This window comes from Neltuma alba, unplaced genomic scaffold (assembly GCF_004799145.2).
Source record: "Neltuma alba isolate B1F8T4 unplaced genomic scaffold, ASM479914v2 tig00011243_pilon, whole genome shotgun sequence".
In the NCBI taxonomy this organism is placed as follows: Eukaryota; Viridiplantae; Streptophyta; class Magnoliopsida; order Fabales; family Fabaceae; genus Neltuma; species Neltuma alba.
Genome location: NW_021635961.1, coordinates 233,146 through 260,249, shown reverse-complemented (window position 1 = coordinate 260,249; position 27,104 = coordinate 233,146). Strand labels below are relative to the sequence as shown.

At 35.1% G+C, this 27,104-nt stretch overlaps 3 protein-coding genes and 1 pseudogene across 4 annotated transcripts; all 4 read right to left on the bottom strand.

Annotated features, from left to right (window-relative positions):
- Positions 1 to 953: 953 nt before the first annotated feature.
- LOC114762845 (uncharacterized) lies at positions 954 to 8,699 on the bottom strand (annotated as a pseudogene).
- Positions 8,700 to 12,983: 4,284 nt separating this feature from the next.
- Positions 12,984 to 15,542, bottom strand: LOC114762797 (uncharacterized). 2 transcript variants are annotated; one of them, XM_028952374.1, is made up of 6 exons: positions 15,424 to 15,542; positions 15,229 to 15,297; positions 14,877 to 15,077; positions 14,309 to 14,520; positions 13,849 to 14,110; positions 12,984 to 13,489 (listed from the first exon to the last, which is right to left on the bottom strand). In XM_028952374.1, the coding sequence occupies exons 1-6, from the start codon at positions 15,457 to 15,459 to the stop codon at positions 13,151 to 13,153; spliced, it is 1,119 nt and encodes a 372-aa protein (XP_028808207.1). In that variant the 5' UTR covers positions 15,460 to 15,542; the 3' UTR covers positions 12,984 to 13,150. The 2 variants fall into 2 exon arrangements, with proteins under 2 accessions (XP_028808207.1, XP_028808208.1); XM_028952375.1 differs by having other exon boundaries at positions 14,877 to 15,136; positions 15,424 to 15,439.
- Positions 15,543 to 22,345: 6,803 nt separating this feature from the next.
- On the bottom strand, positions 22,346 to 23,691 carry LOC114762863 (uncharacterized). Its single transcript, XM_028952462.1, has 4 exons — positions 23,434 to 23,691; positions 23,148 to 23,359; positions 22,777 to 23,044; positions 22,346 to 22,685 (listed from the first exon to the last, which is right to left on the bottom strand). Exons 1-4 carry the CDS (start codon positions 23,689 to 23,691, stop codon positions 22,374 to 22,376), a joined length of 1,050 nt encoding a protein of 349 aa, XP_028808295.1. The 3' UTR covers positions 22,346 to 22,373.
- A 1,282-nt stretch (positions 23,692 to 24,973) lies between these two features.
- On the bottom strand, positions 24,974 to 26,821 carry LOC114762830 (uncharacterized). The gene is made up of 5 exons (XM_028952423.1): positions 26,757 to 26,821; positions 26,029 to 26,282; positions 25,729 to 25,940; positions 25,356 to 25,623; positions 24,974 to 25,264 (listed from the first exon to the last, which is right to left on the bottom strand). The coding sequence occupies exons 2-5, from the start codon at positions 26,278 to 26,280 to the stop codon at positions 24,974 to 24,976; spliced, it is 1,023 nt and encodes a 340-aa protein (XP_028808256.1). The 5' UTR covers positions 26,281 to 26,282; positions 26,757 to 26,821.
- Between the last annotated feature and the right edge of the window lie 283 nt (positions 26,822 to 27,104).

Sequence of the window (27,104 nt, the reverse complement as noted above, 5' to 3'; positions counted from 1 at the left end):
CCAATCAACTATTCACATCCCTGTCATGTTTTTATTTTCCACATGTATGAGAAATGGGCGAGTATTTGATTTCATTATAAAAAACCATAAAAATCGTATTTTGATGATTTTCAATATGAAACTAACATGCACCTAATCCTCAATTTCGAGAAGAAAAAAAATCAAGTCCTTTGTATGCCGCGGGTGAAGCAAAGAATTGCAGTTTAAACAAACATGTAACACACAAGACCGAATATATATATATATATATATATGTATGTATGTATGTAACACACAATGGCACAAGTGAACCGTAACAACTGAGGAAAGGAAAATCATTTGGGATCCAGCTTAGCTGAAGGAGAGTTGAAAAGTCAGTCCGTTTGCCTTCAAATAAACTCATTCGGTTAGATGTTGAATCTAACCTCTAAGGGCACATTTTAGTTTGTCTTGCGTTGGCAGTGCAGGATAGGAGGAAAACTAGTTCTATATTTTAATGGCATTAATTAAAAACGTTACATTATAGACAAAGATTTTCAGACAAAAATTTTCAAACATAAATCACGATCATCCAGACTCAATCAAATTCATCCAACATCAAGTTTGCACAACTCCGGTCCCGGCGATACACATCTTTTAATTGAATGAAGCTGATTCCTGAATGCTAATAAAGGGCCAAACTTTGTTTGGACAAAGTGAATATTTTCAAGACACGCGTAGTCCTTGTATCTTGCTGAGCAAAAGAATGGAGAAGGACCAACAAACTTCCCGACAGCCATGAATCTCAGATCTCCCAATAAATCACTTGCTCTACAATTTCCAGCAGAAAGATCACTTGCGATTCAAGGTTTCTCTTCACCTCTTAGTTGAACCCCAAATGGAATGAAAATTCTTAGCCAGAACAATTAATGCCTAATCCATGAGGAAGAACATGATCTGAATGACGCATCATCCACCCAATCAGTTTCGAGGCCATCAGAAACGTGGTCATCGTGATCTGAATTGACCAACAACCAACAACAAAGATCTTGCTGCCCGCCAGGTTTGCCAAATACACCTGATATAACGAAGCTGCACAAGCAAGCAGTTTTCATAAGATGTATCACTTCACATAATCATATTTAACTCCGACAGGTCATCCATCGGTATTTCAAGCCCAACAGTATCATCTTCTGGCAAACCATCATCATCAAAGTTGAACCAAGAACTAAGATCTTGGTGGCCACCAAGTTCACCAGATACGCCTAATTCTTCCATTGAATCGAATTCATGTAGCTGCAAATTACCCAACTCGGCCGATTCCTTCTCCTTCAATGTGTCCTGGTTACTAGACAATGGATCAGTCTCCTTGCCATCATTAGTTCCTGCATTACCCACAAAGATATCTTGATGTCCACTTAGATTACTCTTCTGCTTGGGCTTTGTTTTAGGTTTGCACTCATTTCGGCTATTGTCCAATGACAGGTCTCGGGAGATGGATATGTGTCGACTCTGGTCCCTGCTTTGATTCCTCTCTCTCTCACTTCTCTTTCCCTTTACTCCACCGTGAGCAGTGCCATCAAGATTTGGTACTCTTGAGGAAGAACCAACACCATTAACCAGCATTTCCTTCTTTTTCTCCTTGACAAGCAGAGACCCATTTTTGGATGATCCTTGTTCTGATGAGTGAACTGAACCATGGAAAGAATCCTGCATACCTCTGTCTGCATTATCTCTATGGGGATCATACTTCTCAGAAATACTGGAAACCGCACCTGCATATAAATCAATTTATTTTAAAATAAGAAATGTGAGAATTCAATAAACTCCTAGCACAAAAAACAAAGAGGAGGGCGGGGGAGATTGTGATTTCTTAAAGAATGCTGAGATATGACTGGAGCACGGACATTATCACAAGAGCATGTGAAAGTAAAAATGAAAAACTACCTGATCTTCCGGCCTCCACTTGATGGGAAACTTTATTGCAAGTGTTGCTGGCTGTCATAGAGCCAATGCCTTCACCGGATTTTGCGTCATTGTCACATGAAGGGGCCAAGAAGATGATATTTTGAAGGGCATGTTCACCAAAGCAGCTGTTGCCAGTTTCTTCATAGTTTTTACATCTTCCAAGAGCACGCTGGAGGAAAGACAGGGCACCTTGTTTTGACACCTTGTGAACTACACTTTTAGAATTTTTGCTTCCACGACATGCCTGTTCAAATTTCATTAGATAGGAAGTTTGTGGTCACGGGATGCCTCAACTCACCCATTAAATAATATTAATACTACTAAGCCTTCAAATTGCAAAGTTGACTAATATAGCAACAGATTTACTGTCCAGTACAATTATCCAAAGATAGATAAAGTTAATTCAGAGTAATCTTGATATGATATTGTAATAAATAAATAACAGAATTATGTGAGTTAGTTAGAATAATAGTTAGTTACGAGCCGTTGGACTCTGCCTATTATCTCTCATCTGTAAAGGTGCTGTATTGTGATCAACCTAATGGAACTCTTCACGTCTATTGCCTTCTACTCTCTTCCACTTCTCCCTAATTTCCCCTATTCTCTCTGTTTCTCTTCCCTCTCCTCTCTCTCTCTCTCTCTTCCAATAACATAACAAATCTATTCATCAGTAAGCACGTGTACCCGGAATGCCGATATTGCATACTCGTGTCAATATCCAATATCAGACAAACTGGGAAGCAGCTACTGGGATCAACCGATCAACTCATTAATGAAACAAAAGGAGGGAAAAAGATGGCCCTCAATGTGAAAATTAAAGTTGAAAAGGAATCAAAAGGTTTTGAACTTCTACATAAATTATTCGCAAATATGAAGACCACTTCTCACGTGTACGTCTTAACAGATAGTGAGGTATTAGAATATTACCATTCTCTTTCTGTAAGCCGTCTCAATAAGTTGGTCATATGCAACTTGCTCAATCTTCCTGCAACGTAAGCACTAAATGTTATTAAGAAAGAAAAGGAAGTCATGAATGCCAAGATGATAGTGAAAAATGAACCCAACTTTTCAACACATCAACTCAGTAAGATTACAAAGGAAATATTCAAATCATTATAGAACATACCGCCTTTCTGTATCTCTCACTTTCTGAACAGCTCGATCAATTCTGTCCAAGTTTTTCTTCTTCCTCCCAATCTAGTAGTCAATCAAAATAAAAGACAATGTTATATGAAGGCAGAAAATTCAAGGCCAATAAAACCAATTCAACAGATTTCATCATGAAATCATGCTCTAGCAAAAGCTCAGTTTTATAGGTTACAAGTGAGGTGCCGCACGTACCTGTTGATGCAGCCCTTTCTTGAGTTCCATAATATCTTGATTTAAGGCTTCATCTTCCTCAGCCAAATCAGGCTGCAAAAAGCAAAGGAAGTCAAAGGAATAAAATGTGTCCATTAATTAGGTAAGAAACAACGAACTATGAAATTGACAATTCAACATATGAAATAAAGTCTAACCAAAATTTCTGGATATATGCCAATACTCTGCAACTCAAGCAGAAGCCTGTCATCCAGACACATCTGCTGATACTGAACATCCGAAGAAGGAAATCCAGGACCACTTAGTTCAGCGCTTGGAAGCTGATCAAGGTCATTAGAACATATTTCACTAGTATGTGTGATATCAGAATGGGAAAACTCTTCATCTCCCTGCCAAACTCCAGTGCTTTGTAAAGAACTGGATGTGTTGGGGTACCTAAATGTATTAGATGCAGTGCTCTTATCACAAGATAGTCTGTCCAAAATAAAATTCTTCTGAATTTGAAGTTCCCCCTTTGACTCAACTTCAGAGTCCATTTTATCGTAATCTTGGGTTCAAAATCAATTTGATTACAAGATCCACAATGAGAATCATCACTGGCACACTGTCTAGATGTATTCTTTCCCTCGTTGTGGTGGTAAGATTCTTCAATTTCATCTTCTTCAATCAAAGCAGAAATAACTCTTTGGAACAATGGGGAGACCTTTTCCAGTCTTTCAAAGTCACTCTTTCCACTAAAAGCATCATTCTTAGTTGACTGCTCATCACGTTGCCTCCTCTTTCTTTCCCTTAAACCATGCATAGCTTCATTGTTTACCACAGCACCCTGCACAATTAAAATTAAATATTCAACCACACCAACAGCGGGAGTTACAAGAATAGCAGCTACAGATCTAAGCAAAAATTACAGACGACACGAAAGATATAGACTTGTTCATATATACTGTTCATTAATTACCAAAATATCATGATCAACATCAAACATCTGAGATAAACTCTTGTCAAGTTCCTCCGCAGAATTTAGCTGATGAAGTATCAACCAAAAGAAAAAAAAGGTTTGTCAGAATCTTATGAAAAAATCAAGAATCAAATGAAAAAATCACAAGGCTATATGATCAATGAAATGTGTGATTTCAACCCCACAGTTGCTAGTTGCTACCTGTTGTTTCAAGTATGATGAATCCTCCAAGCAGATAGGACCAAAAATAGACTCCATTTTACGCCAAAATGGACCAGAACATGCACGATCTACATATAGAGCACCAGCAAACTAATAAGGCACAGAATGTAGCATAGAAAGTTATGCCATCAAGGATAACAAGGAAAATTTGGGGGGATAATATGGTTCAAGATACATACTGCCAGCATTACGTGCAGAATTGGCAGCTTGATATAGCTCTTCACGGTCATCATCACATTCACCTGGACATACATATTTCAATATAGTGTATAACCAAAGATTCTGTAGGTTATAATCAAATAATTAAAAAATCAAGAGAAGAGTATAAAAACATTATATAATACAGTAGCCTTTAAGATCCTACACTAGGCAAAAATTGATGACATGATAATTAGTGAAAATAGGCTTGTCATCACTGCTATTTGTTAGAGACTTGGACGACCTTTTTCTCCCCCAACAGACTTGCAGGACTTTAGATGTCTTGGTCATAATGAAGATAAATTCCAGAAAACAACTAAGCCAGGTTTCACAGACATAATATTACCTGAAAACTTTTTAGCACCATCGCCCAAAACCTGCCCCACATGAGTCAAAACCTTGCGATCTTTTTGCTTTTTCGACGGAGGACGGCCATACTTGCTGCACTCAAAAAAGGTCAGGGTTTCATGACAGTTTAAGCAGTGAAAAGAAAAAAATGCTAGGTCTTGGAATAAATTCACCATACATTTTACTCTTGTCATTAGATCCCATGTTCTGCAGCGGCTTCATTATTGGTAGACTCTCTGTTTTCTCCCTCCCTGAAGGAAGGCCTGGCCTTACAAAGGATAAATTTCTTCCAAGTCTTCCTTGTCTCTGCACACAATCTCCAGATTCATCGATTGGAATCTTATTCTTCCTCATCTTTAATTTCAAAGCCTCAGCTTTTTCTGCTGTCGGAGTAAAGTCACTATTATTCAATCCTTTCTCTTTTATTTTGTTTTCCCCACCTCCGGACTCTTCACTTTCAGATAAGCCAAACGGAGATGAAATATCATCAGATGGTCTCTTATATTTTTTAGTACTGTTATCCACACTGCTAGCCATCTGAGATCCACTGCTTCCAACAGCAGAAGTTCTAACGCTAAAATCAGGAGTTGGACAGCCTTCAGCTGAAACCTGAGTTTCTATGTTACGTGAAACAGGAGAAACTACATTTGCTCTTCTTGAGCGGGAATTTTTATGGGGCCTCTGACCAACCCACTTGGTCATTGGATGTATAGAAGAACCTGAACCTGTAAATGTGGAACGATTTTGGTGATTTGTCATACAAACCATTAAGACTTCATAACTGAATATGAAGGCTTTAACCAACCTGGGAAAGAACCAGAAGAAGGCTGAGTACTAGAAGAGTCTAGAGCCGTAACTGAACCTGTTCGTGGTGCGCGGGATACCTTGTTTTTAATCAGCGTGTTCGGACTACTTGCCAGACAATCCTCCTGAGCGTTTGCCCTATTTATAGTGCCATTAACAGAAAAAATTTCAAATTTGTAACATCCAAGACCCAGTCTACGACATATATTAAGGCAATGCAGGATCAAGATAGGTTTCCAACCTGTTGTTTCCTTTAGCTACTCTATGCTCTAAAGTAGGCATGCTGTCCCTGTGAAGAGAAGCACCCTCTTGCTCACTCCCAAGCATCGTACGCACACCTGCATTAGTAGGCTCTGAAGAACTTTCAGACTTGTTGATTCCACAAGCTCCAGGAAGAGGCTTCGATCTACAATTTGAAAAAGCATATTGGGGAGATGGTATTATCTATCCACTTGATTGCCAAGAATTGAATGAGTTGCCAAATTAGAAGCGATCAACAGACACTCCAAGGGATGAATAAATTGCTCAAAGTACATAAATAATTCTCAGCATGTTCCGAAAGGCTTCCACATCATTCTTTCGCTATAATGAACATTACACTTGGTGAATAATCAATATACCCAGAATCAGTGAAAAAGATCAAACTACCTGAAACCCTGAGGATCATACAACCGCAATTTTAAATCTGAACTGGCCTTGGCAAGAGTAGCTCGCTTTACATCTCTGTCACCACCTATAACCCTGTTACCTACAGCCCCAACAGACCTTTTCTTCTTTATTTTATGATCTAACCCTTCTCCTCCAGCAAGCAATCTGCGAGTCTTCTCTTCGATTCGGACTGAGCTCCCTCCAACTGTCTGAATCAAATTACAATCCTGCTGCCTCATAGCAGCAGCAGACCTACTTTCTGACTGGAAACATTATGAAGAGACCACAATCAATAAGTGAAAGATGGGGTAAAATAACATGGGCAATTTTAAAAGCGGTCACAAGTGTCAATAACGCTTCACTCGAGTTGAGAACAGTAAAAAAGATCTCAAATATATCAGCCTGGAGAATTTCAATACAGGCTTAAGCAGCTTGAAAAGTAGTTCATTTTCAAAAGCAGCATAAAAAGTACACTATGTCACAGGGGCTTTGAAATGAATTCAGTGAAATTCACCAGAAAATGAATTTAGCATCTTGCACAGAAAGATAATGCCCTTATCCTCATAATGCTAAAGCCATAGAAGCAGAGACAACAGATATGTTCTCACAGTTAACAATAGCATAATACAGATACACACCCGCACATCCGCTACAGATGTTCGAATCCGTTTGTTCAGTGTAGAACTTGAGGCCTTGGCTTCTGATTTTTGAGTTAGAATATCACTAGAATTTCTATGAAGCTGGCTACCCATCTTTGTTAAGTTTACTCCACCTCCCCTGTCCGTCGGAAAATCAGTTCTTTGTCGCTTCTTTGAGCTTAATTCCTCCCTATATTTATCCAATTTAGATATAGAGTCCCGCAACATTTTTGCTCTATCCCTGATCAACAGTAATTTACAATAAGAAACCAGAATGAAAATTCTCTCTCAAATATTAAAGATAAGCAATCCACATATAAAGCATACGTTGCCATTCCAGAAACCAACAATTTAAAAAGATTCACACTGTTATGCAAGGTCATTGTTTACAAATGTCAAAAAAGACTAAGCATTTAGAAAACATTATCGACATTCAAGAATATATTAGAGGAATCTGGGGTGAAATGGAAAACAATATATACCTCGCCTTTCTGGAGTTAACTTGCACGCTTTCTTTGAAGTGCTTTAGCTCCCTTGAGGCTAGTGGGGCCATGGGTTTTTGATGTGGAACACCAAGAGAATGATCTTCTGAAGTGCTTCCCAAGGGGACACCTAGAACCTTCCTCAGCTCTCCAGAACGAGTATACTTTGGATTGCCTAATACAATTGGATCAAGTGGCAAGCACTGAGGCAAGGGTGGCATATCTGATGACGTTATCCCGCTGCTGCTGCTTGCGTTATTTTCAGAACCCAGCATTAAGCTGATCTCCTTGGTAAGACAGGTAAGTGAATGTCTGTCTTGTTAGCCTGAAATCAAATTAAAATTTATAACTCCTGCACTCAATTATACATGACGGGGTAAAAATTGTTAGTGCTCCATTAGGCATCCGCTAAATGCATCAGCAAACAAGTATATGATGGCAATAATGGCAAGAGATACAGAAGGTAAGATTTACTTTTCTGAAAAAAATACTGAATGCAGGCTAAGAAACTACAGCATTATATCAATTTCAAACGATGCGAAGCAAAATACAAATCTCGATTTTCCAGAATCAACATAAGCCTAAATGTTTTGCTTATTTTTTCCTACTTTCAGAAAACGATCCAGCACGATTACCATAAGGGTCAATATACCCCATCGAACATTACTAATCACTAGTTCCATAAAATTCCAAGTCCTTAAATGAAATGATGAATAAAACTAAATGCAGGGCCTCCAATAGTCAATGAAAGGCGAGAAGAATATAATGAAGAGCCGAGAAAACCAAAAAGTTTCCGTTTTTGCAATAACTCAAGATAATAAATGCATTAAAAATAAGCACAGATAACAAACGCGTCGAACTACAAAGCCTCAGTTTCCCAAGAGCTGAACTAAGGATAACCAATAGAATCAAGTGTTTTTGAACAGTAAGAGATGATTCAACTTGACAGGCCAAAAATCGTAAACCCTAGGCGAGAAGGTCAAATCCTCACCAGTAAACAGATCGATTCGTAGAATTAAGCTGAACAAGTAATGATTAGTTGGAATTGGAGAACTGAGAGGTATAAGTACCGGCAATTAAATGAAGTCAACTTCGGATCAAAATCAAATCGTCGCAGAGGTGAGAAAGAGCGGAGCCGGGGGGGGGGGGGGGAACGCGGGAGGACGACGGACATTATCAAGTTTTCGTACATGCGTCGAAGTTGACTACTATTTTCACGAACCAAAGCAAAAAAAAAAAAATTTGACTAATTTAAACGGATTATAAAATAAGTTAAATTAATTATTTATAATAAATATATATTATTTTTTAAAAAATATTTTTACTAACCAAGTTTATTAGCTATAACTATTATTAATAAAAAGACTATATTAAAAAAAATAAATAAATATATGAGACAGAATGAATTAGAATTTTATATTTAGAATCAAAATAAAAATTAAATAAGATCTTATATTAAGAATAAGAAGTAGTAGTTTATTACTTCCTCCCAACTGCCAAGTGAAAAACAATTTTGTTTCGACCAGTGAGATTTTAGTATTTCATACTAGTTTTAGAAAACAACTAGAGATTTCTTCCCCGTGCGATACGCGGATTAAAATATTTGATTAAATTTTAAATGATAATAAATTGTATTATTTAAAGCAGCTTAAAATTATATTCACCTTTCATAGAAGTGCAATTTTTTTTATTAGAGATTCAAAAATTAAGAAGACCATAAAAAAAAATTTAAAATTATTTATTTATTTTTCTATTTAAGCTCCCAATTGACGTACTATTTAATTATAATGTTTCCCATTTAATTCAATATATTCAAATCTCAATTAAGATATCATTCAAACTCAAAATTAATTATTAATTCCTTCATTTGACTCTCAAATTGAAATCCCATTTAATAATGATACTCCTCATTTAATTCAAGACACATAGTTCCCAATCAAAATATTATTCAAATCTCATCAATTAAATATATTCGGATGTCTTAACGTTATACCAGACCCGTTTTAAAAACGAATCGGGTATTACAAGTTTTCAAGAATATAATTGATTGATTGATGGTTAGCGACTATTATCTGAAACCGGATTTTTATAAGGTTAGTTAATTAGTTAATTAGCGTTAGATAAGGTTTGGTGAATTTTAAAGTCTGTACAAAGTAAATTAATAAAATATAAATAAAGAAGACAATTTTATTTTAAAAAAGGATATCAATCGGATATTCTGTAGGTAAAATTACAAATAAAGACTCCTAATATGTAAAATTACAATCTGGACTCTAAATTTAGAAAATACTCCATCCGTTCCTTATTATAAGGGACATTTGATGCTTATGACATGTTCTTACATATAAGAGACACTTACAAGTTGTCTCTACTTTTTTGTGTTGATTTACTATTTTACCCATATTTATTATCTCCAACTCACACTCTCTCTCCCTCCCATTTCTCTTTCTTTTAATAATTTAATTGTTCTCTCTCCTTATTAATGAGGGCATTTTTGGAAAAAAATTATACTTTCTACACATTAATTGTTCTTAACTAATTTTAACTGTTTTTTTTATCAACGCATTTCGGTTATTTGTCTCTTATAATAAGGAACGGAGGGAGTAGCAAATAAGACTCGGTCTCACTTTTGTAAATATGAATCATGATGAAATGTCTGAAATACTCCTCAGTCAAATGACATATTAACTATAAAAAATGACAAGTTCACTTTAGCGAATGACAACTTCAGTAGACCAAATTACAACTTGACTAAGAACATGCTAAATGACGAGTTAACTATAGGAAATGACAAGTTCACTTCTGTGAATGACAATTTCAGTAGATCAAATCACAATTTAGCTAAGGGATATTTTAGACATTTCACCCACATTTCATATTTACAAAAGTAAGACCCGGTTCTTATTTGCTATTTTCTAAATTTAGGATCTCAAATCATAATTTTACATATTATGGGGTCTTTGCTTACAATTTTCCCTATTCTTTAGCCGTTTTAAAATGCTTACTCTAATTTCGTGATTACGTGATATTTTAATAATAAATAAATTAAGGGTATTATAGGGCTAAACGGATAAGATAAGAAATTATAATATACCCCAAATTATACACTCCTCCGGTTCTTAATATAAGACTCATTTAACTAATTTGGTTAAATTAAGGAAGTTAGGTAAGTTAGTTAGTTATAACAAAAGTAACGCATTTTTCCTAAAACATCATAATCATCTTTCTTAATACCTCATCTCACTCTTCTACTTGATTATGGTTGAGAGAGTATCCATAGGGGTAATTTAGAAAAAATTAATAAATATAAGAAATGAGTCTTATATTTAGAACCAAAACCAACTAAAAAATGAGGTCTTATATTAAGAATCGGAGGAGTATATAAAATTCTGCGCAGGTTGAACAAAATAAATGAATTGCAAAAAATGTCATCGAGCTGTAAAGGCCTCATATAAGATATACGTTTGGGGTGGGGGGGGGGGAAGGTCCTCATATAAGATGATGTAGAGGCAAGACAGCATTGCGCCTAAGTTTAGATGATATATTTAATTTTCTTTTCCAACAAAAGAATGCATTTTTTTAATGGAATCATCAGCACAACAAATGCTAGTAAAAAGAAACAGTACAAAAGGCTATTACCCAATACCTACTCGCTCACCAGTACTCATCCCTGGATCAAGACTATAGTTACCATCTAAGGGTCTGTTTCATATAAAGAAAACAAAAGAAAAAGGAGGGGAGAAAAATTTTAATAAACTTATTTTTTAAAAAATAAAGAAGCAGGATTATAAAATTTTGATAAGAAAAAAACGTAAGATAAAAAAAATAATTAAAATTAATCAAAAAATTTTAACCCCACTTCTTTAATTATTTAAAATAAACTTATTAAAAAATTTTCTCCCATTCTCTTCTCTCTGTTTCTTTCGTACCAAACGGACCTAAGTCAGAAATGTCAGATCTCAAAATCTGTTAGAAATGAGGTGATGCTAAGATTAGCACTCCATTGTAGCTTATCCCAGTTTTTGCACAAGCTGCAATGCAACCTGCAGCACAATTCCCCTTTCTTGCAACAAGGAGAGGTTTGAAATGAAGCCTACTGTCTAATAAACGAAGGATCACATCGAAGATTTGCCCCCACCGCCATTCAATCGTATCAGTAGCCTTACCTCTGATGGCTAAAAATAGCTCCTCGCAATCAGTCTCTAAATACACCAAGGAATAACAAAATTGATCACCAATTTTGATGTATTTAATTAAATGAACATTCTTTTACAATTCTATTGCACACAGATATTTTCATTTAGTAACAAAAGTACGGAAATTTTTTTTAAAAAAAAAAGTGAAAATAACTTAAATCAAAATCACCATCGTATATTGAGTGTAATAAATTTTTAAAGTATTCATTACACTGATTTTTTTTTCAAATTTTTGGTTCACATGCCTCGAATAACTCTTGCACTCGTTAAAACTTGAAAGTGTTTAGTAATTAAAAAAACAATTTTAAAAAATATTTTTATAAAACTTCTCTCTCATGTCTATTTTTGTATATTGTAAATAAAATTAGAATTTTTATTGCTTCCAAACAACGAAATATTTTGGGTGTGCTGTGCAAAAAGCCAAAAACGGCTTCCCAGGTCACGCTAACGGGGGGACGCTTTTTTTCCTCTACCGGCTTCGTTTGAATGACAAGTGTCAACTGAGCACACGTATCCGAAAGTCGCAAAGTCAGAAAGATGGAAACGACGTAGTAACAGTCGTCTGCCAGCAGATCATGAATTAAAAAGGCCAGACCGCCAAGAGTGGGAAAAATCATCACAATATTACTTTTTTCTTTTAGAGATATGGTTACTATTTTAAATTATTTCCATTGCTCCTATTTCTCTTTTTTATATCGAAATAACATGATTTAGTTAAATGCTTTGTCTCTTTCACACCCGCATGTTAAATCTATCTTTTTTAAACATAGAAATAAAGCGGGCTTAAATTGAACCAGTTGGTCAAACGCACGAGTTGGATGAATTGATAGAACGAAGGAAGCATAGTTCTTGTACTTATGTATGCATTATTTTGAGTTATTCTGACATCAGAGACTCGTGTCTGTGATTTAAAAATGATTAAGGATGTAATCACGCCCCGTCAATAGCCACTAATCAGAGCAATTTATCTATAATACATTATTTTTATGTCCAAGAATAACAAGTAGAGATGGTTTTACGCAGCACAGATGATCCATTTGCATTGACCCCTTCCTCTGTTTTCCCCCTTGCGATTGACTTTCTTGGCAATATATGCAGCATATAATCACCATTCACAACCTGTTCTTCTCTTTTTTCCAAAAGCTGGGAGCTGGACACACACACACACACACACATCAAAATATTGGTGAGAAAAAATGAATGCCAACTTAAGAGGATTTCTTATTGCTAATCTTGAGTGGGATACCCAAAACTAGTAATGATTTCACATGAAGCTTTTAGCAAACAAATTGTGATTTACATAGAATTGGACATTTTCTTCCCTTCTTCAAACTTGCCAATCAACAAATGTAATGTTCATAATTGGATATCATCCTAAAACGACATGCTTGGGACAATCATGGCTTTTTATTAGAATGCGAATGTGGATGACATCCTCGGCTTATATGAAACATTTTCTTCTCCAAGTAAAAGGGCTCTTAAAATGGCCTCGCACAAGCCACTATAATGTACAATCAAATGGCCGCCATCTGGAACTTCATGATAACGTATCCAAGGTAGCTTCTCTGAAACAAATCTCTGGATTTGAGAGGGCACAACCTTGTCCTCAAAACCTTGCCAAATGTGAGCCAATGTAGAATTCTGAGGGAATGGATTGCTTAGTTCTGTCGGGTCAAATTCCCACTTTCCAAAAGCCACCATCCAGTCATGTCGCAGCGTGTCAAAAACATCCTGATCCTTTAATTTCTCCTGCCAGGATAAACATACCATCATCACAAATTCTCTTCAAACACACCACATTTATGTTAATTCACCATAAGAGTGCATTAAACATTCGTGCAGAGGGTCAGTTTCACTTATGTCTTGAACACTGTCATTGAGTGGACAGTTTCAATTTTATCTCATTAATAGTCTTAAAAAGGCTATGAAACTGTTCAAAAATGCAGGTCAAAACATCCCCCAAAAATGGTTTAGGGCATCAGAGCAAACCATATAGGAGTTGAATGAGACGCTTTGAACTAAAGGGGCAAAAACTGATTTGGAATAATCCAAAGGAGGGTAAGTTATAAGGAAACGTTTAAGGGGAAAAAAGTTACATAATTAATTACCTTGGTAAGCATTGGAAACCCAGGAATCATCTTTAAAATCTCAATATCTCTTGTGTTGAAGAATCTGGGATTTTTTTCAATTACAGAAGTTGAGGGGAGCCATTTCTGCGTCACCCACCAGTGCAATAGTGTTGGGGAGAATTTTGCAAGCCACATAGCCCACCTCATAAGTTTCCTTCTGTAGTCCTCCTTTATCAAACTCTCAGGAAGTGAAGGCCAATGGTAATTTATGACAGGAGCCACTAGAGCCACACCAGCAAGCCTGCATAAATGGTCTTGTTAGTGAAACTAAGGATTAAGTCCTTTGAAATCAATAAGCCAACCAGCAGCAGCAGCAGCAACAACATTGACAGGATCGTATGATGTCATTGAACTCTATCCAAGGCCAAATCTTTGGATATAATGAGCCAACCAGCAATAAAACAAAAATAAAATACATATACAGGAGCATGTAATTTACCGGTGGGGGATGTATTTCAGGCAGCTCCAGGTAGCATAGGATCCCATTGAGACTCCGACCACATAAAACTTTGGTCCTAACTGGAGCTGATCAGCAAGTTCTTGAATGTCATGTACTTCAGATTTCAGCGAGCGTTTTGGGTTTGGATCACTTTCTCCATATCCAGCCCGGTCATAGTGCAGAAGATATATACCCAGTTCATCTATTAGTTCCTGCAAATCCGGAGTAAATGCTTAACATTTGGCACTGTTGGATTGCGGAATGCTTCTCTAAGCCGGAAGTGTGAATATATACTATAAATCCAGTACAAATAAAGAGGGAAAAGGGGGCAAACAAATCATACTTTCAAGGAACCAGAACCATAATGTACTGATTCGATTAAAGTTTATGCTTTGTTGCGCTTGGGTAAACTTTTTCGATCAAGCAAGCCCGACTCGGCCGCAGCGAATTTTAATTACACTTCAAATTCAAAATTTGTTCTGTTTTCCCCCCTGTTACAGTAGTATTTAGATCTAAATCCAACAAAAATTAGCGTAAAAACAAGAAGAGGGGTTCAAGTTGGGGGTACTTGGGGAGCCAGAAAATTCATCTCTTTGGAGCTTCCAAATCCATGGACAATAATGATCTTGTGTTTGGCTTTCTCCTTGGGGACGCCTAACTCCCTGTAAGCCAGATACCTTCCATCACCGAGTCTGATTCTGGGAGAAGCCACGGGGAGTTCACCATTGGAGGGCTCATCAATACCTTTGGGAGGAGGAAGCTGAGTGGCCTGATAAACCATGCCCAGAAGACCTATAAGCAAAACTATGGCTGCTCTGGAGACCATCCCTGAAGAATTAAAGGGTAGATCTAGCAGGGCTAGCTTTCCAATTTTACAAGGGAAGACGAAAAGGGAATTGAGTAAAGTACGATTAGCTAACCTGAGAAAAGTTGAATCTGCAGAGACTTAACAGAGTGCGCTTTTGACAGATGGATCTAAGCATAATAGCCTGTCATGAGAATCAACGCAAAGAAATGAAACAGAACAGGCGTGAGGATCGAAAATAGAGGGATTGGATGGTATTTTGATTTTTGACTTTGAATTTGAAAGGCCATGTTCAGAGTATTTCACTTACCAGAGCTGGGAGCATATCCCTTCTGAAGGTTTCCATTTGAGAGCATCTCTCTCGTCCCGCTTCGTTTCCTTTGCTTGTGATATTTCAATTGCAGCTCCGGCGCTTTCTGCTCTTTCACATTTCTATTTCAATTTCACAGCTTTCCTCCTATTTACTGCGTTTTTCCAAATCCCTTCAATCATGCTTCTTCTTTTTCTATGATTATAGGATATTGAAATTTCAGCAAATTTTTTTTCTGAAATTTAATTAATCTCTACAGAAATAAACTCAAATCCTTTTTCTTTGAAAAACCACGCATGGGATTATAAGATATAAACAAGAAGATTTAGAATTAAAAATATATATATTGACTGAGAAGTAAATCCATTCTTTAAACTCAATATTTCAGTCGAGCAAAAAATATTATAGATTATAAAATATATTGATGCGGATTCTGAATATGTGCTGTAATTTTTTGTGGATTCTTTCTATATCTTTTTACAGGCAATATTACTTTATAATAGTTTTAGAAAAATTAATAAAAAGAGTTACAGAGGAGCTTATTGAGATGATGCACGACAAGTTGCAGCATATTAAAATCCATATCAGTGCCAAAATAATACTCATGTCTTATTTATAAGACACTTTCAATATATTTCACACACATCAAGAAAAATTTTAAACTTTATTAACTCTCATTTAAAATTTAATAACTTTTTAACTTTATCCGTATTTAATATGTATTATACCTCATATAAATAAAGTCAACACAATAATAAATGAGGGGTAAAATTGTACTCCTCCGATCCTTATTATAAGACCCAATTTGACTTTTTATTTGGTCCTAATTATAAGACCCAATCCATTTTCTCTCTTATATTTATGTATTTTTTTTCAAAATAATCCTTCTAATAATGATAGTTTTAGCCAATATACTTAATTAGCAAAGATATTTTAGGAATAACAACACTTATTTATTATAAATAACCAACTTAACTTACTTCCTTAATCTCCTCAAATAAGTCAATTGGGTCTTATAATTAGGACTGGAGGAGTATATCTATATAAAAGATTTCTTTCAATACTCTATAAATAGGACTAAAAAAATACCTTTTTTCTCTATCTTATAAATAAGATGAGAGAGCACATGTCTTGATTTTGGGAGAAAGTAATTATTGAGTGATTACGCTACCAACGCTCCACTGGAATTAAGGAATAAGCTATATATTTCATTAAACAATTCGATTTTTCCAATGATTTGGTTTGGATCCTCTCGTCATGTGCCCCACTTTCTGTCCTTTGGACAGATAATACCAGGCCGTCTCCTTTTCCGGGCAGAGAGGGACAGAGCTGGCCAGTTGTGACCTTTTGAGAGTTCAAACAAAGACTCATGTTTCTTAATTATGAATCCCGTGAAAATTATATTCTCTCCTACTTTTATCTCTACGATACAAAATATTTTCTTTTAAATATCATCATTAGAAGATATGAAAATGCAAGAATTCTTGTAGAAATAAAATACAAGAGGGGTCATACTATGTACCACTTCTACTAATTTAAGTAAATCAAGAAAAATAAGTAAATTACTTAATTTTAACGAATGCAATATGATCTTCTAGAATATCATTGTATAATATTATATTATACATAAGTGTGTAAGCTAAATAAATTAGTTTAGAAATAAATGATATATATGAGTGAAAAGATAGATTAAGGTTTTATGTTTATGATGAAAATCAACTTCCTGATTAACCCTTACATTTAGAATCAAAGCATCTCAAATTTCAATTTTTTCGTTAATGATCAGTGCTTGATATGTTTTGATTGGTTCTCATAATGAGAAGGAAGTTTCTGCGTATAAACCCGGAAATTAGAATTTTCTTTGGAGTTTCTTGCTGGACTGTTCTGGCAATTTGACAACAACGTGCTTCTTTGTAACTTGGTGAAAGCTCCATCCCATTTTAGATTATTATCTACTGAACCTTGGGTCGTGAACCAGAAAAGAATTATGAATCAGGATTGCCATAACATTAATTTTTGTTTCAAAACAGACTATTACCTCTCTTTCTTATTATAAGAGTCTGTTTAAGTTTTAATTTGATTCTAAATATTAGACCTCAATTTATTTTGTCTTTTATGTTTATTTATTTTTTTCCAAAATAATCCTTGTAGTTGTTACATATGTTAAATGTTTTATTAAATAGTAATTTTAGCTAATATACATGATTAACAATAATATTTTAAAAAAAAATAACACATATTTATGACAAATAACTAATTTAATTAATTTTTTTTAATCTTTTTAAATTATTCAACTGTGTTTCATATTAAAGACGAGTCTATTATTTCTCGATATTGAAAAGAAAAGCCAAACTACAATTGGCGGCGCCACTTTTTGGCTCTTATTTGCCAAACTGGCCTGTTGCCTTGTTTTCCTAGAGGCTATTATTATTTATTAACTCCATAATACTGTATTTTTCTAAGGTGAAGGCCGATACTATATTATATATGGGAAAGTGCAGGTTGAATTTTATAAATTAAAAGTTAGAAAGGGAAAAAAAGATGTGAATTATATCTCTCTGGTATGAATTAAATTAAGGTAAATACGAATAAGTCTTTGTTTTTTTCATCTCTTGATACTAAATTTTTACTGAAGTGTATTTTGGGGGAAAATGAATCAGAGGAAGTTGTATTGAACAAATGTGATGACAATTTGCTGACATAAAACCCTAATTTTTAGAGTAATTGCCTAAAATTAGGCAAATGGATGGAAGATTAGGAGGAGGTCAAAGTAAGATAATAAAGAGGAAAGAGTGGTCAACCTGGTTTTATCCCCCGGGGCAAAGCGGCCCCACCGTCCAAGCCTGCCAAACACCATTAAAATTAAAAGTCAAAACACACACGCGCACTCTCTCTCTCTCCCTCTCTCAACCTGACGTGCCCACAGGGGAATGATGGGATACTCCCTCTCTTGTGATTGGATGAAACCAAACTGTGGTTTGGAAAAGTGATTCTGGAGAATAGATTCTGGAAAAAATAAATTCTGGAAAGAATAAATATTATGAAAAGTGATTTTGAGAAGTGAGAGTGTTTGGATAGTTGTTATCAGAAGCATTTTTTATATATACAAATTACTAAAAAAAAAGACATAAGGTAATATGATAATTACAGAAAAAATAGATTTTATGATATATTTTAATTTGAAGGAATAAAATTGTTAATAATATATTTTTTATTAACATAATTAATAATACATAAGATAATATAATTAATAATTAATTAATATGTATATATATTTTTAAAATATAAGATTAAATATGTTTATAAAAAAATATGTTTATAAAAAAAATAACAAGATACATATCCTATAAGCTCTCACACTCTCTTTTTTTTCTCTAAAAGCAAAAAATTTCTGTTTTTTTCAAAACCATGGTTTTAGAGCCAAAACTACGGTTTGCCCAAAACCAGTGGGTGTTTGGGTGACTTATCACCCAAACCATGATTTGGAGTGTCACCCAAACGGGTCTGAATCGCAGATGGAGAGCCGAAAGGGATGATTTTAGAAAAGAAGGGCAGTTGACCATTTCTTTTTATGTTTGTAGTAGGCGGGAAAATAACTACCGAGTTATAGGTTAGTAACTTTAAAATGGAAATAGTAGTAACTTTTTTACTTTCGCCGACTTTTGATTTTTTTTTTTATTTAAGCATTTTAATAGGCAGGTCTCCTCACGGGTCACTGAGACTTAATTCTAAATGTCATGAGATTTTATCAAGTAAGGTCACTAACACAATCTCTAACTATAAAGGTCATGTTAGGACCTCGATATCGTGATCTCAAAGCTAAACTCAAATCACGTGAGTAAGGAGATTATTCCTCATAGATCATAATCAAATTCTTTCTAATACACATATCCTCTATGTGAGGTAAGTGCAGAGGATACTCAAATATCTAGAGATATAGATAAAATATTATAGAATCAAGCTTTACATAGAAGACACACTTGTATTATTATGCCTCAACTCAACTTATATAACATCTCATCTGTGTCTCCAAAAATTCAAATATGCTCTATACTTCCTCGTATGGAGGACCATGTGCACCAGAAAGAATCTGATCATAATCTATGAGGAGTAATCTCCCTACTCAAATGATTTAAGTTTAATTCTGATGTTATGAAGTTGAGGTTCTAATGTAGCCTTTGTAGTTAGAGATTGTAATGGTGACCTTACTTGGTAAGATCACATGGCATCTAGAACCAAGTTTTAGTGATTATGTTAAGGAGACACGTCTCGAACTAAATAAATTTTTGTCAAGCTAATTTTTTTCCATAACAGTCTTTGAAAACATAAATGATATTAATATAACTTCAGTTTGCAAAAATCATTGAAATAAAATTTATTTTGTCAATATTAATCCAAGCAAGTGCCTGGTTTAAGTAAACCAATTGAATTTATATTTTCTATTATTTATTTTCTCATTTAAGAGTCCATCTTCAATGTGATAATTACTAATTTTCTTAAGGTTAACGATTTTAAAAGGACAATAAACAAGAAGGGTAATCTTTGTCCCGGTTGATTTAAAAATATTGTTGGGATATTGTATCACGCGGCATATTCTATTATCTCTCCTTTTTTTTTTATCACAGTAAAAAATTCAATATAACTTCACAGAGCAAATAATAATACTACCATCATTTTTTAATATAATACTCATTTAACTAATTTGATAGATTAAATAAATTATTAAATTAGTTAAGTATAGCATATGTTATATGATCTTTTTAAAACACTTATATATATATATATATATATATCACTAGATTGTATGTTAATTTATAAGTTAGGTAAATTAGTGTGGAAAGAAATAATAAATATAAGTATTTTAAAATAATTTATTAACTTTCTTAATATTTTTAAATTAGTTAATTGAATTTTATATTAGGCATTGGGTAGGATATTACTACTGAAGTATTGAGTCCTTCCTTTTTCTTCTTGTTTTTCTTAATCCAAGTTTTGTTTGGTAGGTTATTTCTTTTCCATTTCGCCCTATTTTTTGTTTCTTTGTGATTCTTTTCTTATTTATAAGCCGATAATTTAATCTGCATAACCACGAGAAGACAGAAAAAAAAAACAGTATACAAAATACATCTTGACGAATGAAATATACAAATTACTACTAAAATCCAATGAGTTGTCAAGTGGCTAAGCCAACACTTCAAAGTTCAAATCAACCACCTCATATCATGCGAGGGGCATTAAGGTGATTTGATTTTCTATTTGATATGTAGTTTTTATTTTCTTTATAACCTAAGAAACCCCGTCATGTATTGTTTGGATTAGAAGAATCTCAAATATTTCGAGACTATATTAATTAATCACGTCTCTTTGCAATCTTTAACTCAATTTTGATAATCCAGTCTTCAAGTGGCGTAAACTTCATTTTGAAGTATAGAGTTTCTTATTTTCTCAAATGACAAAGTCAGTTAATTTTTTTGGTAAAAAAAAAAATGTAAATTGGATGTAAAGAAAGCGCAAGCCAGGAGCATGATTTTTGCCCCAAATTGGGCTAGCTTCAATCCGGGCCATAAAAAACACAATCATGTCAATTGGGCTGGACCTCACTTCAGGTCCACTCTTTTGGAGATTCTCCGGCCCAAAAATTTTGCAGAGATTAGTCATAAGGCTGGCCCAAAATGTTATCCTAATTACTCCTCCGGTTCTAAATATCCTAGTGTATAAAGGTCTTATATTTAAGACTGGAGGAGTAATTTATTATGCAAATGAAGTTTTGACTCTTTTTAATTAATAAGAGGACGAGATCGGATGTCTTGTTCTCCTCTGGGAAAAGAATTTTTATTTAAATAAAGGGATAATTGATCCACAGCTCGTTATAGTTTCAACTAATTTTGAATCAGGTCTTTATAATTTTTTTTTCTTTTTATCAGGTCCTTATACTTTCACCTGTTTTTAATTAGGTCCTTGTATTTATTTTTCTTTTTATCAAGTCGTTATAAGTTCATCTTATTTTTAATTAAATCCCTGAATTTTTTATTCTTTATTTTTTAAATTCTAATAATACTATTATATAAACATAAAATAGTATATATTATTTAATATTATTTTATAAACAATAATATTCTAAAGATATTGAATTATTATAATGATTTTAATTTTTTCAGCAAAAAAATTAATTGTTCTAAAAAAATTTCCTGAATTAATTAATTCTATTACTTTTTTATTACATAATTATTAATTTAATTTAATCATTAATATTTTATATTTCAGTATTAATCTATTTAATTAAGTGTATATTTAATTAATAAATAAAAATTAAAACTACATGGACCTGATTAAAAATTTAGTGAAATTATAAGGACTTAATTAAAAGAAAAATAAATACAAGGACCCAATTAAAAAAAGGTAAAAGTATAAGGACATGATAAAAAGAAAAAAAATTATAGGGATCTGATTCAAAATTCGTTAAAATTATAAGGACTTGCGGATTAATTAACCCTTAAATAAATTATGAAATAACCATTCAAATTTGATCTCCTGCCCTTAATATAAAATAATTGTACTATAAACTACATACCGGAAGTAGTAATATTTGTATTGTTATGCTGCACTTATAAATAGTCCTCGTCACACATGAAAAGTGTTAAACTCAAACTATCCTGACTAGTTCCATTTTTTATGAGTTGAACCACACGAATTGCGGAGTAGTTTGGATTTCACCTATTATTACTGTTTATGGTTTTCTTGACCTTTCAACTTCGGACCGATCTCTAGCGAAGTCAATTTTGAAAATCAAAATTTATCAAAACTTACCGCTATGATATCGACAGTGAGTTAAACTCAAACTCAGAAATCGATGGCCAAAAGCCTCAGAAATCCAAAACGACCTGGGTTGTGTCATTTTATTGTAACAGAGCTGTAACCGAACCAAAAGATTACGGTACAGGTTGAAAAAGCTACTGGAGAGAGGGTTGTTGGCCGAGCAAGAGTTGTCTGAAAATAGCTTCACATAAACCTGGTTCGTGAATCATAAGATGCCCACCATCTTCAACCTCAAAGTACTTGATCCATGGAAGCTTTTCCGCCAGATAGCGTTGCAGTTCATAGGGCACTAACTTATCTTCACGACCCTGCCATAGATACACACCACAACCTTCCTTTTCTGGGAATGGATTCTTCATCTCCATTGGATCGAACTCCCACCTCCCAAAATGCACCATCAGGTCCCTATGCAGCGATTCGAAATCGCCCTGCTGCCTAATCTTATGCTGCAACCCAAACACCAGAAAACCAAAACCTTCATTATATTGTGAAAGATATATAGACCATAAACACGAAGTGATTGAGAAATTAACGAACCTCGTGAGGCATAGGTACATGTGACATTTGCTTTATGGTTTGGACGTCTCGTCTGTTACCCAGAATTGAGTGTCCCTGCATTATAGAACAATAAGGGAAAATCTTTTGGGTCATCCACCAGTAGACCAGGCCAGGAGTATAGTGTGAAATTCTGAGTTTCCATTGATCTCTTTTGAGTTGCTTCTTGAATATCCTGTTCGCCAATTCTGGATCAAAAGATGGCCACCAGAAATTTATCACAGGAACCACCATTGTCACTCCCGCTAGCCTGTATCCAGCAAATTCCTTTCATGTTATCGATGACTCGACCATAGTTAAATTGTTTAACGGACATTAAGGAAGATGATAATGAGAGAGAAATTAAAGCATGCCTGTGTGGTAAATATCGAAGGCAACCCCAGACCGGATGTGTTCCAATGGAGAGACCAATGAGGTAGAATTTTTGACCCAGTTCCAACTGATCAGCCAGTTCTTGGATATCAAAAGCTTCAGTCTTGACGCTGCGTTTTGGGTTTGGATCGCTCTCTCCATACCCAGCTCTGTCATATGTCAGCACGTACAATCCCAACTCGTCCACTACTTCCTGCATGAGAGTGGAAACTCTGAGGCTACATTTGATCAAGCTCTGGTGACTAAAAGACAAAGATTTTAGCTTACTTGAGAAAGTGGCAAATAGATGTCCTTGGAGCTGTTAAAGCCATGAACAAGTATGACTTTGTGTTTGGCAACTTGTTTAGGGACTCCTTTTTCTCTGTAAGCCAAATGTCTGCCATCACTGAGCTTGATTCTCGGCGAGGTCACCGGCGGGCCGTTCGGCGTCCCGCAGATTCTTGGTTCTGGGGGCTTCATCGTCCTTTCATAGTAAGCATGTATTAGAATCGCTACTAACAAGACAGATACTGCAAGCATAAACATATTTTCTGCACTTATGTAAAATCAACCCGTCTAAATCTTGTGATCGATCGTATATAAAATTTCAGCTGAGAAACTCGGCTTCATTGGTTTGATCTTAACGTGTTGACTGGGGATCACGCACTGTTTGGTTGAACAAAATTTTGACTGGTTGTTGATAACTATAATACTTTAATTATTGTCTCTGATAGTGTTAATTCCATTGGAGATATGACATTAACCAGAACCACAAGTTTCATGAGCATTATTAGCAGAAGAAATTACATCAATTACTTGGGAGCTTATATATATCTCAGGACAACAATAATTGATTATTCATTGTAATCCAATTAACTCACCTCCACATACACATATCTAGTGAAATCATGCTTTTTGGTGAGATGTCAAGATCACATTACTTTTTAAAAATTTCTCTCCCTTTTCTCCCAATCGTTGGAAGTGATTAAATTCTTGCAAGACAAAAATTAAAAAAATATTTAGATGGAACCCAAACTATAGTTTTAAAAGTGATTTCACGGTATACAAAATAAATATATGAAGAAATTTACCTAGATTTATAGAAAAGTACTTCTTAAAAGTACTTTTCTTAAATGCCAGACATCCCCTTAAGTTACAATTACATATTAAGACATCGTTATATTATATATATTTATCATCTGTATATGATAAAGATATGGGTTAATATAAACTTTGATCTTTCAAGTTTACCCTCATTTTGATTTTGGTCTCTTAAATTTCAAATCATAGGTTTTGGTTCCTCAAATTTTCTTTCATTCAAAACATTAGTTTCTATAATCCAATAAAAATTTAAACCATTTACCTTTTCAGGGACCAAAACTTATGGATTAAAATTTGATGAACCAAAATCAAAATGAGGACAAATTTAAGAAACCAAAGATTATATTAATCCTAAAAATATTCAATGCATATTTATTGACTAATATAAAATATTTTTAATATACAATTAATAATAATTCTAAGAGAGCATAAAGTTGTATGATTTAAGCTTTTTTTTTTAAAATGATTTTTAACTTAGTTTCTACTTTCTAACATATACTTTTTTTTAATGATTATTGGATTAAATTTTACGATAGTTAACCATCTACTATCTACACACATACCTTTTACCAACACCTGTTATACAAATCCAGCTTGTTTATGGAATAAAAAAAGAATTTTATTTCCTCATGCTCTTCAGAATATCTACATCTCACATGATGCAAAGCATTATTTGAAGCGGCATTTAAGATAGGTAGAAGATTTCCGTGCTCAACATCCTTCTTTCTTAGGAGAGCAGAAGAGCTCTTACAGCAGCATCGCAGTGAATGTTCCTTAAGAACAGAAAGTGGCCTGCTTCTGCAATCTCGTGATACTGAATCCATCCAAGTTTCTGAGATATGTATCGATTCACTGTGTGAGGAACCACCCTATCTTCATACCCTTGCCATATGTGCACTGAACCTTCCTTCTCTGGGAATGGATTCCTGATCTCTATTGGACTAAATTCCCACTTCCCCAGTGCAGTGATCAAATCTCTGTGCAACGATTCATGCTCTCCTTGTTGTGTTATCTTCTCCTGGATAGCGAGCTTACACATGAATCAAATTCTGAGACATATATAAACATGCACAGAGAGAGAGAGAGAGAGAGAGAGAGAGAGGACCTACCTCACCAATACTAGGTTGTTTTGACAAGCTGTTCAACAAGTCCAGATCGTCAGGACTGTAGACAGACATATTCCCAGACAGGAAACTCAGTGAAGGGAACAGTTTTTGGGACATCCACCAATGTAACAACCAAGGGGCGTGATGAGCTACCCTAAATGTCCACCGGTCTCTATGAGGTAACCTCTTGAAGGCTTCTCTCAGTAAATCCTGAGGAAAAGAAGGCCACCAGTAGCTTACAAATGGAACCACCAGCGATGCTCCTGACAACCTGCCAACCAAATTCAGATCATTCATTCACAACCTTAAACTTCAGTTTTGATTTTGTCCATGAAAGCAATTAAGTGTGCAAGAGTCTGGAATAGTGTCATCATGCCTATGAGGTATGTATCTGAGGCAACCCCAAACAATGTAGCCTCCCATTGAGAAGCCCAGGACGTAAAATTTAGCCCCTATTTGCAATTTGTCAGCCAGCTCTTGAATGTCATACGCTTCACTCTTCGCTGTACGAGATGGGTCTGGATCACTCTCTCCATATCCTGCTCGATCGTAGAACAGGAAATATATGCCTAGTTCATCTATGAGTTCCTGTATCAGCAAGCTTTATCTATCAGTTTACTTCTCAGAATGTGATTATGAAAGTGTCGTTTGGCTATAATACAACATGAGTTCATACTTGGGATACAGGCAAGTTCAAGTCTTTGGACGAGGCAAATCCGTGAACCACAATGATCTTGTACCTAGCCTCTTCCTTGGGAACTCCTCCCTCCCGATAGGCCACATGTCTGCCGTCACTGAGTTTCACCCTCGGTGATGTGATCGGGCGACCTCCCGGCGAACCGCAGACTTTAGGACGAGGCGGCCTTAGGGCCTTATAAGTCAACCCTATCAGACCCACCACCACTGCTGCTGCTACTGGATTCACCATTGCTGCAAAAGAACCAGTTCAAATGTGTTGGGAGAGGCAGAAACCTTCAGTGATTAAGTTTACGAGTCATCTCTATTTAAGATCATATTCAAATAACAATCACCAGTTGAGGAACTTGTATAGGTGTATACTGGAGACATAACGGAGTATATCAAATCTGATATCCAACAAAAGCTTGACAACTCAGCAAAGCAAAGCAAAGCAAACAGAGAAAATAACAGAGTGGCGTCTGTTGGCGCCCAGAATTGGGCACCTTATACTGAAAATCGGTTCTAAATGAGGCAACTACGCGAAGTTGGTAAATTTCGCAAATAAAGATGGGCAGTGAGAGTATATGCATCAGCATATATCCCTTGAGAATATTTCTCAAAGAATGAATTTGAACCCAAATACACTGGAGTTTAACTATTAAAAGTTCATCATGAGAATCTCAAAATAAAAAAGCGTAAATCCTGGAGGTTATGTAAGCAGCAAACCTGGAATAAGTAAATTATCAAGGATCGTTCAGAAATGTTATCTGTTGATGCCAGGGCCAGCACGAAAGCGTGAACCCAGAACGAAGTAGTAGAGGGGGATATGAAACCGACGCTTGAGTTTTTGCTCGGAGTGTACCACATTGGCCATAACCATTGAAACGGAATCCCATTATTACCAGCAATAGCGATGGGTCCACTCTGTGATAGGGTTTTTTGCTGAATTAATTTTTCCTCGACTGATTTGATTGAAGGAAGTGACAAAGCACACTTGAGCGACATCTTCTCCGGATCTGCATTGACTGCTTGATGAGCCTCATCACTCTCTAGACCGTCTAGATCTGATCTGGA